The 18,150-nt window shown below is 49.6% G+C and overlaps 1 protein-coding gene across 3 annotated transcripts in view; it reads left to right on the top strand.

Moving 5' to 3' along the window:
- Positions 1–18,150, top strand: part of LOC124467218 (protein MTSS 1-like) — a 30,514-nt gene that overhangs the window by 3,211 nt on the left and 9,153 nt on the right. For 2 of the 3 annotated variants that reach the window (XM_047019414.1, XM_047019412.1), the window contains exons 2-7: positions 482–543; positions 2,446–2,519; positions 14,950–15,034; positions 15,374–15,465; positions 15,834–15,908; positions 16,391–16,402. In XM_047019414.1, coding sequence (XP_046875370.1) covers positions 482–543; positions 2,446–2,519; positions 14,950–15,034; positions 15,374–15,465; positions 15,834–15,908; positions 16,391–16,402 — 400 coding nt within the window. The remainder of the gene's footprint in view (positions 1–481; positions 544–2,445; positions 2,520–14,949; positions 15,035–15,373; positions 15,466–15,833; positions 15,909–16,390; positions 16,403–18,150) is intronic. The other variant, XM_047019413.1, reaches the window with a different exon arrangement.

The raw sequence follows: 18,150 nt of genomic DNA, 5'->3' as shown, positions 1-18,150 counted from the left end.
AGTGTGTAAGGAACTCCTGTATAAGTCCTTCCCTCAGAGCACCCAAAGAGAACCCTGACCTAGAACCCTGACCTAGAACCCTGACCTAGAACCCTGAATTTAAACCCTTACCCAGAACCCACATTTTAGACCCTAAACTTAGATATATACTGTGTGTGTGTGTGTGTGTGAGTAAGAGTGTGTGTGTGTGTGTGTTTATTGATCCTGCCCATTGTTGTCTGATGAACTAGATCTGATTGTGGTTGAGGCTTTTGAGCTCGAGGCCAATGTTGAAATAAAGACCTTTGTGTGTGTGTGTGTGTGTGTGTGTGTGTGTGTGTGTGTGTGTGTGTGTGTGAATAACGTGTGTGTGTATTGTCTGTTATTGATGAGCCAAAGTCTTTAGAGAGAAAGAATTGAAAGCACAGCCCTCCTTCACTGACACTGTGCGTGTGTGTGTGTTTTGAAAGCACTCCTCATTAACACTGTTTCCACTCTACAGAGCAGCTACCCTGTCTGGGATGACTTCATCAGCAAGGCTGGAAAACTCCAATCACAGCTGAGGTAAACACACACACACACTCACACACACACACACACACACATGCAGGCACACCAGCATATCTCTCACTTCCCTCTGTGTGAGGCACAGGTTTGAAACGCTAGCCTCTCCTCCTTTCCTCTCCTCTCCTCTCTTCCCATCCCCCCCTCCCCCTCTCCTCTCCTTCTCTACCCTCCTCCCCTCTCTTCTCCTCACTTCATTCTGGACCAGAAGTTCACTGTCACGACTGAAGGTCAAGCACATTAAAACTAAGAAAACAAATCAAACGTAATTGCCCTTCATCAGATTAACGATCACATTAATAGTCAGATGATGAAGTGTTTATCTGAGGGAAGGGGACGGGCCAGCTCCAGTTCTAGCTAAACTACTTACTGCCTCCTCCTTCCTCCTGGCATCCTTCCTCCTGCGGGGGGCGGGGTGGGGTGGGGGGAGGGGGGTGGGGGTTGATATAACCCTACCCTGCTGAGTGAAATTGACAGCATATAGAATCCCAGACGCCTCGATTTCTCTGTCTCTCTGTCTCTCTGTCTCTCTGTCTCTCTGTCTCTCTCTCTCTCTCTTTCTCTCTCTCTCTCTCTCTCTCTCTCTCTCTCTCTCTCTCTCTCTCTGTATCTATCTCTCTCTCTCTCTCTCTCTCTCTCTCTCTCTCTCTCTCTCTCTCTCTCTCTCTGTATCTCTCTCTGTATCTCTGTATCTCTCTCTCTCTCTCTGTATCTGTATCTCTCTCTCTCTGTATCTCTCTCTCTCCCTGTGTTGTCCTAACCTTCCTCTACACCTTGTGGAATGACAGGCACCACGAGAGGAGAGGGGGTGGGGAGTATGGCCATGCTTTAGGTTACCGTGGTGACTCCTTAAATAACCCACCACACATGCCTCCACTTAGTGGAGCTGGACCCGTTCACACACACACACACACACGTCTGTTTTACCATCCAAGTGAGGACCGACAAGTCACTCCCATTTAGAATCCTTCACCCCCACCCCTAACACTAACCGTGACTCTTAATGTTATTCCAACCCAAACCTCATAACACCCCATATAAACAACTCTTACAGGGGCCCAAGAAAATCCCCAAATGTTCCGTTTTTCCTACACTTATTGTAGTTAAACAAGACCTTTATAGACCATTATGACCTGGGTCTTTCTTCAACTATGGAAGAAAGGTCCATTTGTGTCCACTAGAACAGTTTGACTACAGTTCAGATTCTGGGTTTCTAAGTACCAGACAACCAGCTGGTTGGAGAGAGAGCTTAACAAACCCCTCAACATAAAACGACCCGTTCAGACACACAGTGATACTAGAAAAGGCATGAAGGCCAGAGGACAGAAATGATAGTAGAAAGCAAGGCCGTAGCCATGGAGTCAACATTGGGGGGGACAATTACATTTGTTATGATCATTTTGGACAGCGTGCGTGGTTGCCAGTCGTAGTGTAGCACTTTGTCTTTTTTTCTTTTCTTTTTTTCTAGCAATATATTGGGGGGGACATTTTGGCCAGATTTGAATATTGAAGGGAATGTGTCCCTCCCAATATATATTATGATTACGGCCTTGGTAGCAAGACTAAAACAAAGGTACATACAGCCAACAGGTGTTTGCTATTCAATCAGGTGGATATTAAATCTTAGATGTCCATGTGTCATCAGAACACAATACAGGTGTAGGAATACAGATATATGAATTGATAGTAAGACAGAATTCATGAACAGGCGATAAGGCAATAGCTGATCTACTGATTGCGATGAACATGAGCACATCAAATACATTTTGTTCAACACTCATACACACAAACTCAGACACAACCACACCATGCAGACCACACACTATATTTGAGCCCCTGATTATGTTCTTACATCATGTAAACATCGAGGTCATAACCAGTTGTGTTCATGTCGTCTCCCAGGACAACGGTTGTCGCGGTAGCATCCTTCCTGGACGCCTTTCAGAAAGTGGCCGATCTGGCGACAAGCAGCCGAGGTAAGCAGCTGCCCCTCACAGTGGGGTGTGTGTGTGCCGGTGTGTGTGTACGTGTGTGTGTGAGTGATCATGTGCATGTGTGCTTGTGTATGTGTGAGTGACTGTGTGTGTGTGTGTCCTTGTGTGTGTGAGGGAGTGATTTTTGTCCGATTTGGAAAATACATGCGTGTGTGTGTGTGTGTGTGTGTGTGTGGGTCTCAGCTGGGTGATACCAACATATAATTACAATACTGTGTTCTACAGTTGACTGCAGAACACCTTGGGGTCCAGGGTCCAGTCATACAAATGCTGTGGGTAGCTCCTCTCTGGTCAGCTCATAGTGTATCTGGTGGTTGAAGGGTTTACGGTTTGGACCTTGTATCCTACTCTCTTACTCCCTCGCCTCTCTCCTGTCCTCCTCTCCTCCTTTCTTCCTTGCCCTCTCAGGTTTCTCCTCACATCCTCTCCCAGGCCTCTCATCCTCTCCTGTCTCCGGTTTCTCCATCTTTCCTCCTCCTCTCCTTCCATCCCCCATCCGCTCCTCCTCTATTCTGTGTGATGTGGATTTCCTGTTTATAATGTGCCAGCATCCTTGTGTCGAGCACTAGTCTCTCACATTGTTCCCTCTCTTTCTCCCTCCCTCTCTTTCTCCCTCTCTCCCTCTCTCCTAACATCCCACGTTCCCCCCTGCTCTCTCTCTCTCTCTCTCTCTCTCTCTCTCTCTCTCTCTCTCTCTCTCTCTCTCTCTCTCTCTGTCTCTCTTTCTCTCTCTCTGTCTGTCTCTTTCTCCCTCTCCCCCCTTTCTACCCCTCTCTGTTCCCCCTCTCCCCCTCTCCCTCCACCCTCCACCTCGTTTTCTCTCTGTCTCTGTCCCCCTTTCTCCCGCTACCTCCCCCCCTCTTCCCCCTCTTCCCCCTCTCACCTCTTTCGCCCTGCCACCCCCTTCCCTCCCACCCCTTCTGACATCTGGGGCTGGAGGAGACAGCTCCAACAGGAAGGAATCCTTCCTGGCAGCGGGCGCCATGGCAACCACAGCCACACAATACATAGCAATCAGGGGCCTGGATGGAGAAACAGAGAGAGGGAGAGGGGGAGAGGGGTGGGAGAGAGGAAGGGATACAGAGAGGAAGAGAGGGAGAAAGAGGCGGAGAGGGAAAGAGAAATGGAGAACTGCAGCCTTTGGTTTATAATGTACACAACAACCACAACATCAAAAACATTGGAGTGGATGAGAGCAGATGAATGCTAATTAGATGCTTCCTGTATGCTTGTTTCATCCGAGAACATACTAGAAGGACTGTTCCTATGCTGGATTTACATCCCATCTGAGAGTCAAAATGCCAGGCACACTGAGGATGGGGGGAGGAGATAAGGAAGGAGGGGGAGAGAGAGAGCGAGAGAGAGAGAGAGAGCAGGAGGGAGGGAGGGAAGAGAGAAAGAGGGGGGAGGGGGAGGAGATGAGGAAGGAGGCAGAGATAAAGAGGGAGGGAGGAGAGTAGGGATTGGAGAGGAGAAAGGGAGTGGAGAGCAAGAGGGAGGGAGGAGAGGAGGGAGGAGGATGGGAGGGAGAGGGCCTTGTTTCGTACTGATTTACATACTTGTTGCCATGAACACAGGCGTGTTCATGGACGTGGCGACAGAGAAGAGAGTGAAACATGACCAGCGCTGTCTGGACAGTAACACACACAGAGATGAAACACACACAGAGATGAAACACACAGAGATGAAACACACAGATATAAAACACAAATATGAAACACACCTCAGATATAAAACCCAGAGAAGGAAACACTGAAAACTATGAAACACACAAATAGAAAACACACTGTCATATAAAGCCCACTCAGATACGAATTGCGCACATTTAAGAAACACTCATATACAGCATGAAACACACAGATATGAAATACACACGTATAAAACACACGCCCTCCTCCCTCTCCTCCCCACAAACCCCATCACAACAACACACCAGACCACAACCCCAACCACAGCTACGCTCTCAGGTCCTAACCTCCTCACCCAAAACACACCAGACCACAACCCCAACCACAGCTACGCTCTCAGGTCCTAACCTCCTCACCCAAAACACACCAGACCACAACCCCAACCACAGCTACGCTCTCAGGTCCTAACCTCCTCACCCAAAACACACCAGACCACAACCCCAACCACAGCTACGCTCTCAGGTCCTAACCTCCTCACCCAAAACACACCAGACCACAACCCCAACCACAGCTACGCTCTCAGGTCCTAACCTCCTCACCCAAAACACACCAGACCACAACCCCAACCACAGCTACGCTCTCAGGTCCTAACCTCCTCACCCAAAACACACCAGACCACAACCCCAACCACAGCTACGCTCTCAGGTCCTAACCTCCTCACCCAAAACACACCAGACCACAACCCCAACCACAGCTACGCTCTCAGGTCCTAACCTCCTCACCCAAAACACACCAGACCACAACCCCAACCACAGCTACGCTCTCAGGTCCTAACCTCCTCACCCAAAACACACCAGACCACAACCCCAACCACAGCTACGCTCTCAGGTCCTAACCTCTTCACCCAAAACACACCAGACCACAACCCCAACCACAGCTACGCTCTCAGGTCCTAACCTCCTCACCCAAAACACACCAGACCACAACCCCAACCACAGCTACGCTCTCAGGTCCTAACCTCCTCACCCAAAACACACCAGACCACAACCCCAACCACAGCTACGCTCTCAGGTCCTAACCTCCTCACCCAAAACACACCAGACCACAACCCCAACCACAGCTACGCTCTCAGGTCCTAACCTCCTCACCCAAAACACACCAGACCACAACCCCAACCACAGCTACGCTCTCAGGTCCTATAGATCCCACAAACCAACTGACTGGACCACACAGCACAGAGATGAACCAGGGAGTTGATGGAGAGACAGGGAAGGAGGAGGAAAGATGGAGGAGGGACAGAAGAGGGGTCCCTCCCATCAGATGGTTAGAAGGAGAGGCTTAGGGGATGGGGGTGGAGGGCTGGAGATGATGGGGGGGATGGGAGGAGGAGAGGGCGGGGGGGAGAAGAGGAGGATGAGGGATGGACAGGAGAATAAGTGGGGAGGAAGAGAGGAGGGGGAAAGGAGAAGAGAGGAGGAGTAGAACAGGAGAGGAGGAGGAGGGAGGAGGGCAAGACATCTTACTAAACAGAAGGACATGCATGGCACCATCTAACTGGATGATCTCATTTGAGCCCCAGTTAAGTTGTGTTGCAGTTACATTAGTACACATATACACACTTACACACACTTCTGGACACGCACCCATATATACACACATGCACATTCCTACACAAAGTACACATACACAAAAACACAGTACACACACACACCATGCACATAACAAGCTTTCCAATCTCTTTGTTGAACATTTTTGGGCGGGATTTCAGTTTTTGCTGAGTGAGCGTTGTTCTTGGGGGGGTTTGTCAGAGACCAGTCTGGTGGCTTTGGCTCTCGTCCAGTCCTGACTGCCAGCCATCGTACACCCATACCCGTAGTGAGGAGGTCACACACGCAGGCACGCACGCTCGCAGTGCGGTTCGAGAGCGTGCCGAGCGTGTGGCGTTCAGAGAGAAGCTCGCCCCCTGCCAGCTCGTCCCCTGCTCGCCGCACCGTCCCCCCGCCCTTCACTGGATCCACCCTGCAGGAGGTGACTGTAAGATGCCGTCAGCTGACTGTCCCCGTTCCTCTCTCCTCTCCTCCTCTCTCCTCCGCTCTCGTGGGTTTATTTTGGGCCTGTCTTTTTGGGGCTTTACATGCCCTACCCCCCCCCCCCTCTCCAACCCCTCCCCCTTCCCCATGTCCCATTCCAGAGGGGGTACTTAGAGCAACATGAGATCCCATGTATCTACTCTCACCTCCCGTCCCAGTCCTAACAATCTCAAACATCCTCCTCTCCCTGCGGCCCCGTTCCAACACTCGATGAATCCTCCTTTGTGCATCAGGGGCCACTGAGGAGTAGTGGAGTAATGGAGGCTGGTGTTGGCTGGTTGGTGTGTGTGTGTGTGTGTGGGGGGTGGTGTTGGGTGCATGTGTGTGTGGTCGAGTGAGTATCTCACAGCCGGGATGGTAACACTGGGAGGAATTGGGAGTTCTAGTCGCACAGAAGCTGACAGTGTATGCATAGCAACAGCTGAGAGTGGTCTGACGTCACTGTGTGTGTGTGTGTGTGTGTGTGTGTGTGTGTGTGTGTGCGTGTGTGTGTGTGGAGCGAGAGAGAATGTGCCATGCCTTGACAGTACATTCATGACATACATACTAGAGACACTGGAGCTATGCCGGTAATTCAATGATACATGGTGATCAAGTAGCTCTCATACCTCTCTCTCTCTCTCTCTCTCTCTCTCTCTCTCTCTCACTCTGTCTTGCTCCCCCTCTTCCTCCCCCTCTCCCCCTCCCTTTCTCTCCCCCCCAGGAGTGTCCAGGAGGACGAGGAGAGAGTGATGTGAATTATAGAGCAGGATCTCTCAGCAGGGGGGTCTGCCTATGTGTTCTCTCATGCATCCCACAACCCCCTCTGTTTCATGTATCCCACAATCCTCCCTGTTTAATTCATGACCGGGGGCGGGTATGTTGGGGGGGGCGGGGGGGCGAGCTCCACCCCCATGGTTAGTGTCACCCAGGACCTGCACCCACACGGCTGCTTGACAGCCATGGGGAGGATGACGAAGCTACTCTTCATCACTTGCTTTCCTGCTTGTGTTCTAGAAGGATGGCCTGAAGGTGGCCAGGGATGTGATTGATGCAGAACACACACACACACATACACACACACTAACTCTGTAGTCTTTCATCCCCCCTCTCTACCCCTCTTTCTGTACCTCCGTATTTCTATCTACTCTTGCTCTCTTTCTCACACACATGCACAGTCTCTGTCTCTGTCTCTCTCTGTCTCTGTCTCTCTGTCTCTCTGTCTCTCTGTCTTTCTGTCTCTCTCTGTCTCTCTGTCTCTCTGTCTCTCTCTGTCTCTCTGTCTCTCTGTCTCTCTGTCTCTCTGTCTCTCTGTCTCTCTGTCTCTCTCTGTCTCTCTGTCTCTCTGTCTCTCTGTCTCTCTGTCTCTCTGTCTCTCTGTCTCCCTGTCTCTGTCTCTCTCTTACCCACAGAAGCACACACCAGCAGTGTGAGGACTGCAGGGGCCCTGTGGAGGGTGTGGGAGGTCAGCAGGGAGCAGACATTTGTAAAGGTCGAACAGCTCCTCAATAATTCACACTGATGCTGCTGCGGGACTACACTCACACAACTGACGGTAGTGATGAGAAAGAGAGAAATGTATAAAGAGTGAAAGAAAGAAAAAAGAGAGAGGGAGAGCGAGGACGAGAGAGAGGGACAGATGGAGAGATGTGTGTAGATGTACATATGTTTGGATGTGTGTTGTACTGTTTGCTTTGGTAATATTTGATATATCTCTTCACTTCCAAGAAAGCACCTCCAAGAAAGCACACGAATTGAATAGAGAGAATTAAAAATTGAGAGAGGGAGAGAAGAAGGGTTTGACAGGGAGAAAGAGAAGTGAAGATTCTGTGAAGATTCAGAAAGCACATTGCACCTCACAGACCTGACAGGATTTCTTCACCCTCTTCTCTATGAACTCACACACTCCAGCTGGCTGGTGCCAACACACACGCACACACACACACATACATGCACACACACATAGAAACTAAAAGAGCTGTCACCTTAAATGTGACCATGAGGATCTTTGGTGAAAAGCAAAAAAAGCTGATGACCTCACCTTCCCACACAAAGTGAGGAATGGAGAGATGGAGGGGGGGGGGGGGGGAAGGAGGGCGAGACGGATGGGGAGGGGGGGATGAGGGTGAGAAGTGCCAAAGCATGTTTGAAAAATTCCTCCTCACATGAAAAGTCCTGTCATCTTCCACAAAAGAGCCCTCGTTTCCCTAGGGACAGTTAAATGGGCGACACCCCCTCCCTTCTGTGCTGACCGCCTCCATTTGAACAGTAGTGTAGCCTGTTAGCATGTTAGCAGTTAGCGAGCTAGCGGCTTAGCAGTAAGCATGTTAGCTGTTAGCGCTCCAGCGAGCTAGCGGTAGCCAGACAGGCTCCAGAGGGGCCAGATGGGCCCACTCTCTCTCCCCCCAGACAGAGGCTCCCTCCTGGGCTATTGTTCAAGCCGCAGCCCCTCAGCGAGAGAGCCAGGTCTGCTTCACGCAGGGAGGCTGTTAGCCTCCGACACGGACAATAGATTGCTTGCATAATGACACAGCTAAACTCCTCAGACCTCCAGAATAGCGATACACAACCTGCAGTATCACACTCTCCATTGTTATTGTAGTTTGTAGAGACCAACTCAGCGTCGCCTCTCTCGATCTCAAGAAACAAGCCTTAAAAGCCTTAAAAGCCTTAAATAACATTTAATTTGCCTTAAATGTTAATATCACCATGTTTACATATACATTTACATGTATTCATTTAGCAGACGCTTTTATCCAGAGCTTTACAAAAGCTGTTGAACTATAATGTGCAGGACAATGTACTCTATTCTGCCCTACTCTACTTTTCTATGATCCATTGTATTGTATTCTACTGTACTATACGCTCCACTGAAGAATTGACCTAGTCTGGGTTTAATAACTCCTACTCAATTGTTGACCTAGTCTGGGTTTCAAACCAGCCCATCTATCTGTGTGTCTCCAGCCTGCTATGCCATCCTCCCCTGTCACTGACCCCAGTTCTGCCTATCCATTATTAAGGGCAGCCTTCAGCTCACCCAACCGTGGTCCAGTGAGCTCTCTGAGATGGCATAATAGAGACCACGGTTCAGATTCCACGGCTCCGCATCGCTCTTCTGATTTCTTCTGTCAAATATGAAATATTAAAGAGCGAGGTTGTGTCCTTTTTACATTCATATTTAATTTGTTTAGAAGTTTACTGTAGGATACTAGATTGTAGACTTGTATATACAGTATATTGGGTATTTAATTCAGTTACTTCTACTGTAGGCTGGCAGATCAGGCTGGCACACAGAGCCTAGGATGGCAGAGATAAAGCGTTTGACTGCAAATCAAGAGGTTGCCGGTTCAAATTTGCCTCTGTGTTTTGCTCTGGTTGAAAGCATGAGCACATTATTATCTTTCTCTATCTTGACAACCAGTCTGGAAGAAGTCGGAGGATAGTTGAATTCAGTTGAGAGTGGTGTTGTGTTTCTCAGTCGTTCATGTTTCATGTAACAACAGAATGTGCACCAGAGGCCTATTGAAAGTGAAAGAGGCGGTGTTAAGGTGGTACGTTTTCGAGGAACTGTGCTATCCTGTTGCATGTCTTCACAGGTGTAGTGTTACAGTGTTCCTGTTTATGTGTTATTGTGTTGCATGTTTATACAGCTGTAGTGTTACAGTGTTACAGTTTTACAGTGATTCTGTAACTGTGATACAATGTTATAGTGTTTCAAACTTACCGTGTTTCTGTATTAGTGATTCTGTGTTATCGTGTTCCTGTGTTAAAGTGTTTCTATGTTTCATGTTTCAAGTTGGACTGAAGCGGTATATGATGCTGTATGCTTCTTCTACAAGCATCTTCATGTCATACTTGTCCACTCCCTAGACTAGGTCTCACAGGAGTTACATAGAGGACGTGCAGCAGATCTGGGATCAGTTGAGCCTAATAGATGGCGATGACCAGGACCATGTGAACAGACTGATTCTGAGTCAGTTTCACAGACAGACGTCCCTCCGCCCACTGTATGGCAGGGTTACCATGGCGATGGCTCGCCACGTGAAAGCGCCATGTTCTGGCGAGTCTCTGTCCTGGTTAGCCGCTGGGATGGCAGGAGAGGCAGCGGCCAGGTTATGAGACAGCAGACGTCATAAACAATCTCCTCCTGCATTGTCTTCTGGTGGAGGAGGAGAGGAAGAGAGGAGCAGAAGGGAAGGGGAGAGGAAGGGAAGGGACAAGGAGAGGAAAGGATGAGAGGAGGGCAGAGAGGAGAGGAGCTCCCATTATAAACAGCTGTGACAGGGGGCCTGTGGTGAGCACTGCAATGCAGCAGCACATCCCTCTTTCTCTCCCCTCTGCTCTCTTCACACTCTCTCCCCCTCCTTCCCTCTCAGTCTCTCCCCCTCTGCTCTCTTCACACTCTCTCCCTCCTCCTCGCTCACTCTCTCCCCCTCTGCTCTCTTCATATTCTCTCTCCCTTCTCCTCTCTCAGACTCTTCCCTTCTGCTGTCCTCACACTCTCTCCCCCTTCTCCTCTTTCGCTCGCTCGCTCCCCCCTCCCAGCTCACACTCTCACCCTTCTACCTCTTCATTCCCTCCCTCCTGTCTCGCTCCTGTAACAGAAGCTAGCAGGCTAGCTAAAGTATTGGTGCCTTGCTACAGTAGTTCAGAAGCTAGCCAGCAGGCTAGTAATCAGGCTAGCTAGCATATAGAGGCTAGCCGTTCTGTTGTAGTAGTTAACAAGCTAGCCAACAGGCTAATGATCATGCTAGTCATCGGGCAACCTTGGGTTTAGAGGCAACAGTAGCTGTCCTGCTATAGTAGCTTGCAGGCTAATCATCAGGCCAGCTAGCATATAGATAGAAGTTAGCAGTAGTTAGCAAGCAAGTAATCAGGCTAGTCCTTCGCCAGAGAGGCGACATTGGTTATTGAGGCTACAGTAGCTGTCCTGCAACCGTACTTATTCAACTAGTTTTCAGGCTAGTTAGCATATCGATGCTAGCTAGCCTACTGCAGCAGTACAGCATGTATGTGTTAGCTAGCCTGCTACAGTGGCACAGTGTATGTGCTAGCTAGCCAGCAGTTGTACATCATATAGATGCTAGCTTGCGTGGAGCCGTTGTGTACTCAGGCTTGCCTGAGTGAGTGTACCGACTGACCAACGCCCCATGGCAGAGACAGCAGACGAGCGCAGCAGTATCGACCAGGGAAGATCAATGGTGTTTTAATGACAATCCCCAGGTCAGCTCCTCTCTGTGTCCAGCCACAACACGAGGCTTGTGTGTGAGCGCGTGCGTGTGTGAGGTCACAGCTTGTTTAAATAAAGCTGATCCAGTCAGCAAGCAAAATGTGGTGTACTATTTGTTCGGGTTATGGACCGAGGCCTGAAGCCTGCACCTGACTGTGTGTGTGTGTGTCCTGGATAGATGGAGCAGTCATTGTCCGTCGGCCAAGCCCCTGTCACTTCCAGGACGTGACCAGGCATGATAAATGTGTGTCTGACTCTCTCAGGGATGCTCTGGCGCGTGCGCGCCCATGCGTGTGCGTGCTTGCGGGTGCATGTTTTCATAAATTTCTCACTCTCTTTCTATTTCGGTCTGTGTCTATCTGTCTCTTTCTCTATGTAATGATCTGTCTATATGCATATCACTCTGTCTCGCACAATCTCTCTCAATCTCTCTCTTTTGATCTATCTATCGGTTTGTCCCGGTGTTTGTCTCTCTCTCTCTCTCTCTCTCTCTCTCTCTGTAAGAAGTTCTGGTCTCTCCTCGTCTTCCTCTTCTAACCCTAACCCTTGTTCCATCCCCTGTGAGATGTGCGATCGGCACCAGAGTCTGCAACACGCTCCCTGTGATGGGGGCACTGGGTTGTCTGGCGTTGCATCACTCCTCAACAGCCGGCAAGGTCACACTGACAGGTTGGGGGGGGGGGGGGGGGGGGGGGGTTAGCTCTGGTATTCCTTACATCAGAGAAGGAATGTAAAGACTGAGACTGTACCCCCAAGACACTTTAAATAGACCCTCCCCTCCCTCCCCCCAAAAGACCTCCACTCCCTCCCTGCCTTTCTCCATTCCTCCCATCCCTCCCTGCCATCCCTCCCCTCTAGGATGGACAGCTGAGGAGGGCAGGGAAGAGAGGGAGGGGGGAGGATGCGGATGAGGGGGAGAGGGAAGAACAGAAGAACATGCTGGGGATGGCTTGGCCTGCAGCTCTCTCGTGTCGTGAAATAAAGTGTTTTCACGGGATTGTGTTGGCTTGAAATGAAAAAGGCAAAACCTCACCTGTTCTTGTCACTGCGTAAAGGTCTACGCCATCCCATAATTAGCCAGTTTGTTTCAGTAGCCATTCAGCCTCTGTCGTTAGGGTAAAGCTCAGGTACTTGGCTTTACATGGTTTTAAGGTTGGTCACATACAAACACACTCTCACAGACACACACACACACACACTCTCACAGCCTCTTCAATGTCTTCAGTGGGTTTCGGCTCCATTCTCCCCCCCCAACAAAGAGCCCTACTTATTTTCATCCTGGCCTATCTGAGACACGCTACATACACACACTCTAAACACACACACCCAACATACACACTCTACACACACACACACACTCCAACACACAAACACACACGTATCCCAACAGCCACAACCATATCCTGGCCTTGGTAACCCTGAATTTCAGACACTATTACGTAAGACATGTCTGGTCATTAGCATGGAATAGTACATGACAGTACAGTACACACAGAATAATACGCATGCACACGCACGCACGCACACACACATGCACACACAAACATGCCTAGGTTAGTTATATTTGAAATGTGAGACAAGCCTTGAAAATAATGGCAGCTGAACCCAACTATGATATAATAATGGGATATGGGATAATTAGGTTTCATTCACTAATAGCTCCCAGTAATACAGTGGGTGGATGGAGAGGGAAGTACAGAGAGGGAGGGAGGGACATGGATACTAAAAGAGAAAGGGAGAGGGAGGGAGGTAGACAGAGAGGGAGAAAAAGAGCAAAGGGAGAGACAGAGAGGGGAGGATAGGGAGAGATACAATCCATACAATCACTTATCCCTAATGAGAATCTCTTCATTAAAGCATCCATTAAGAAAGATGTGGCAACACTCCTGCCCCTCTCCTCCATTCCCTTCCATCCCTCCTCCATCTCCTTACTCCATCCCTCCTCTCTCTCTCCTCTCGCCATCCCTCCTCCATCTCCTCTCTCCATCCCTCCTCTCTCTCTCATCTCTCCATCCCTTCTCTCTCGCTCCTCTCTTCATCCCTCCTGCATCTCCTCTCTTTATCCCTCCTCTCTCTATCCTCTCTCCATCCCTGCTCTCTCTCTCCTCCGCTCTCCATCCCTGCTCTCTCTTCTCCTCCCTCTCTTCTACCCATCCCTCCTCTCTCTCTTCTCCCTTTTCCCTCTCTCCTCCTCTCTCCATCCCCATTCCTATCCAGGTCTCTCTGTGTTGTTAATTCTTCAGGGATGTTGAAATTAAACCTAGAACCAGGATGAGACCTAGAACTAGGTCAGGTCCAGTTATCCCCCCTCTCGCTCTCTCGCTCTCGCTCTCTCTCTCTTTTTCTCTCTCTGTCTCTCTGTCTCTCTCTGTCTCTCTCTGTCTCTCTCTATGTCTCTGTCTCTATGTCTGTCTCTCTCTATGTCTTTGTCTCTATGTCTGTCTCTCTCTGTCTCTCTATGTCTGTCTCTCTCTCTCTATGTCTGTCTCTCTCTCTCTCTATGTCTGTCTCTCTCTCTCTATGTCTGTCTCTCTGTCTCTGTCTCTGTCTCTGTCTCTGTCTCTGTCTCTCTCTCTCTCTCTCTCTCTCTCTCTCTCTCTCTCTCTCTCTCTCTCTCTCTCTCTCTCTCTCTCTCTCTGTCTCTGTCTCTCTATGTCTGTCTGTCTGTCTCTCTCTCTCTCTCTCTCTCTCTCTCTCTCTCTCTATGTCTCTCTCTCTATGTCTCTCTATGTCTCTCTTTCTCTGTCTCTCTTCTTTTCTCTCCCTCCCTCTCTTCCTCTGGTGGTAATCTAAATATGATAGATTTCTAATCAGTTCCTGCCTCATCATGAAAGTATGTGTGGGCCTGATATGCAGCCGTGTGTGTGCACGGATTATGTGTGTGTGTGTGTGCTCGTGATCGTACATGTGTGTGTGATACAAAAGTATCAGGCCAGCCCATCAGGGTGGATGGGGCCCCCAGGGTGGCATAGATTTAATAAGGCCCCGTTTCCAGAGCAACACTCAGCCGTGACGCCCTCTTGCCCTGGCCTGGCCTGGGAGGTGGAGGGGGGGGGGGGGGGGGGGGGGGGACCAGCCTCACATGCCCTCTCTCTGCTCTCTGCACACACACACACTCACACACACACCATTCAGTTACTGCTCTGAGAACATGTTTGCGTCTATGTTTACACTTTGTTTCACAACTGTTTACTGTCCATCCCCTCTGGCAAGGTTTCTCTGTCTCTCTCTCTTTCTGTCTCTGTCTTTCTGTCTCTCTCTCTCTGTCTCTCTCCCTCTGTCTCTCTCTCTCTTTCTGTTTCTCTCCTTAGCGTTGTTTCTGTCTCTCCGTTTCACTTTGTCTCTTTCTCTTTGTCTCTCTGACTGAGAACTGTGTGTGTGTGTTTGTTGGAGAGCGTGTGTGAGCGTGTAGGCTCGTGTTAGAGAGTGTGTGGGTGTGTGTGTAGGAGCCGGTTGATTGACAGCTGGTGCTGCTTGTGTTCCAGGTGGGACCAGGGATATAGGCTCCGCCCTCACCAGGATGTGCATGAGACACCGCAGCATCGAGGCCAAGCTCCGACAGTTCTCCCTGTGAGTGCTCTCCTCCTCCTGTGTGTGTGTGTGTTTCACCGTTCTCCTCCGCAACAGACGGCACACACCCGCACGTAAACACACACGCAGACGTCCGCAAACAAGCACACGTAAGGACATACACACAGTCTAACGCCCAAACAAACAGACACGTGCACACATACACTCTAAGTGAGTATAAAAAAACTGCAGGGTCCTCCCATCCAGCACACACTCCGTACACCAGCATCTCCAGCAGGGTAACCACAGCAACGTCTCTGGTCAGATGGTCCCTCAGATGGTCATTCCCTTATGTGTGTGTGTCTGTGTGTGTGCCTGGTGTGTGTGTGTGTGCTCCAGGGTGTTCCTGGACTGTCTGATCAACCCTCTCCTGGAACAGATGGAGGAGTGGAAGAGAGTGGCCAACATTCTGGACAAGGAACACGCCAAAGGTAGGACACACACACTCTCAGCCCCCACACACACACATACAGACACACACACAGACACACGCTCATACACACTCAGACACACGCTCATACACACTCACACGCACAGATATGCAAACACAGGTCCCTGCAGGCAACTCCTTGTTGCCAAATCTCTCTATCTCAATCCATCCTCTTCCTAACCTCCCTCCTCCTCCTCCTGCTCTCCCTCCTCCTCCTCCTCCTCTTCCTCCTCCTCCCTCCTAAGTTATACTGTGGTTGATGGACCACATCACACCGTGTCGCCTTGAAATCCCTCGTTATTTCGTCGGTGTGTTGATGTTGTGCTTGTTGTGCTTGGTGCTGATGTTCCTTGTGTGCTCTGACTGCAGAGTATAAGAAGGCCCGTCAGGAGATCAAGAAGAAGTCTTCGGACACGCTGAAGCTGCAGAAGAAAGCAAAGAAAGGTATTTACACCCTACAGACCCCGACCATACAGCACAGCACAGTAAAGTACAGTATTCAGCTCAGTTCTGTTTGTACAGCACAGTAAAAAGACCAGGACAGAACAGTGTAGTACAGTAGGGAACAGTACAGTGTAGTACAGTAAAGAACAGTACAGTGTAGTATAGTAAAGACCAGAACAGTGCAGTACAGTAGAGAACAATAAAGAACAGTGTAGTATAGTTGAGAACAGTACAGTGTAGTACAGTAGAGAACAATACAGAACAGTGTAGTACAGTAGAGAACAGAACAGTGTAGTACAGTTGAGAACAGACAGTGTAGTACAGTAAAGACCAGAACAGTGTAGTACAGTAGAGAACAATACAGAACAGTGTAGTACAGTAAAGACCAGAACAGTGTAGTACAGTAGAGAACAGAACAGTGACTGAGCTTCTACTCCTCTCTCTTGCGTATCGACTTGCCCCTCCCCCCCTGCTGTAACCAGCCGACGACCTCGGTAAGTCACTGCCCCTCCTCCGCCCCCCCCCCCCCACCGCCCCTTCTGCCCCCCCGCCCCCTCCACATGCCCCTGTGTGTCACTGCTCTACTGACCTCCGCCCTGACACCTGTGCGTGGTCACCCCCCAAACCACCTGCCCCCCCCGTCACATGGTCTGACAGTCTGACAGCATGTGTCCAATCCTGGCCTTGCATTCCTCTCCATGGAACTCCCAGAATGCACTGGGACAGTGTGTCACTGTCTCTCACCCATATTGATGGCCTAGATATATCTGTATATACAGTATACGTGTAGATAAACGGTATATATCTGTAGGTATCGATTTCAAGTGCTGCTAGTATATACATGCAGTATGCGCTAAACCCTTCAGCAAGACGACGGCTCCTGTTACGTGTCTGCCATGAAACCGTGTCCAGCTTTCAGCTACTCTGTGTTTATACTCTGTAGCAGCTAGTGTGTTTATTACTCTATTTGGGGTGAAGCGTGTGTCTGCCTGTGTGTATGCATGGGTGTATATGTGCGCGTTTCTCCGTGTGTGTGTGTGTGCACGTATGTTTCTTAAAACTCTTCCCTGGCTGGCGTTGGCCAAACACAGGCTTGACGAGGAGGGCCTGTCTCTCTCTCAGCTGCATGGAAGTCTCCCTGCCTCAGGGCATAATGTTGCTCTTCCCCCCCTGTCAGAGAGCCAGAGGTCCAGGGTTTAAAGGTCCCTAGTTTCCATGGTCCTAAGTCCCCTGATTCTAAAGTTCCATGATCCTAAAGTCCCAAGGGTCCAAAGTTCTAAGATCCTAAAGTTCCGTAGTTCCAAAGTTCCAAGGTTCAAACATTTTATAACCCTGAGGTTCTAAAGGCCCAAAGTTTAATGGTTGGAAGATTCTAAGGTGCTTCTACCCCAAAGTTGCAAGGTCCAAGGTTCCTTCGTTCCAAAGTTTAAGGTTCCAAGTTCTAGGTTCAATGTTCTCATCCTTCAGAGCCAGACCACCAAAAACAAGCACGTACAAGATACTTGATATTGCATGATACCATGCTATACATATGTATAATACTGCATAATACCATACAGTACTGCATAATATCATAATTTGCAGTATAATACATTGAATTACTGCATAATGTCACATTATACTGCTTACTGTAATACTGAAGGGTGATGCCTTATCCAAGGAAGGAATTCATCCACCAATATGTTCCCCAGAACCCCTCCCACCTCGGGTCCAACCACGCAACCAAGCTTGTCTCTCCGCTCTGAGAAATACTACACTTTAATTACATGTTTACATCCCCGAGAAGCACACAGAAGAGATTAGAGAGCGGTTCCCAGAGTCCCATTAGAACCTTCTAGAACGCCATGTCCAGATACTTAATCCTTTCCTCTGATCGTGAACTCTTAAATCCACAACTTGGTATTCAGAAACGTAAGAAGCATGCCTTCCAGCCAGAAACCCACAGCTGCGTTTGTTGATGCTGTGGACGAAAGGGCCTGGATCGTGGGTCTGGATCGGGTCTGAAACCAGACTGGCCACATGGTTCAGTGAGGACTTGGTTACGCAAGGCTGAGTCTTGGGACTGTCTGTGCGCCTGCCTCTGGGTTGGATAGCTCTTGCCTCTCTCTGTCTTCCTCTCCTCTGCATTGTCCTCTCGTCTTCCCTCTCTCTCTTCTACTTAGTCTCTCATCATCCAGGGGGTCTGACTAACCTGTCTGCGTGTGTTTTCTGGTCGTGTGTGTGTGGGGGTGTTTCTGCTTCT

This window comes from Hypomesus transpacificus, chromosome 4, assembly GCF_021917145.1.
Source record: "Hypomesus transpacificus isolate Combined female chromosome 4, fHypTra1, whole genome shotgun sequence".
Lineage (NCBI taxonomy): Eukaryota > Metazoa > Chordata > Actinopteri > Osmeriformes > Osmeridae > Hypomesus > Hypomesus transpacificus.
This window is presented reverse-complemented; position numbering and strand designations above follow the sequence as displayed.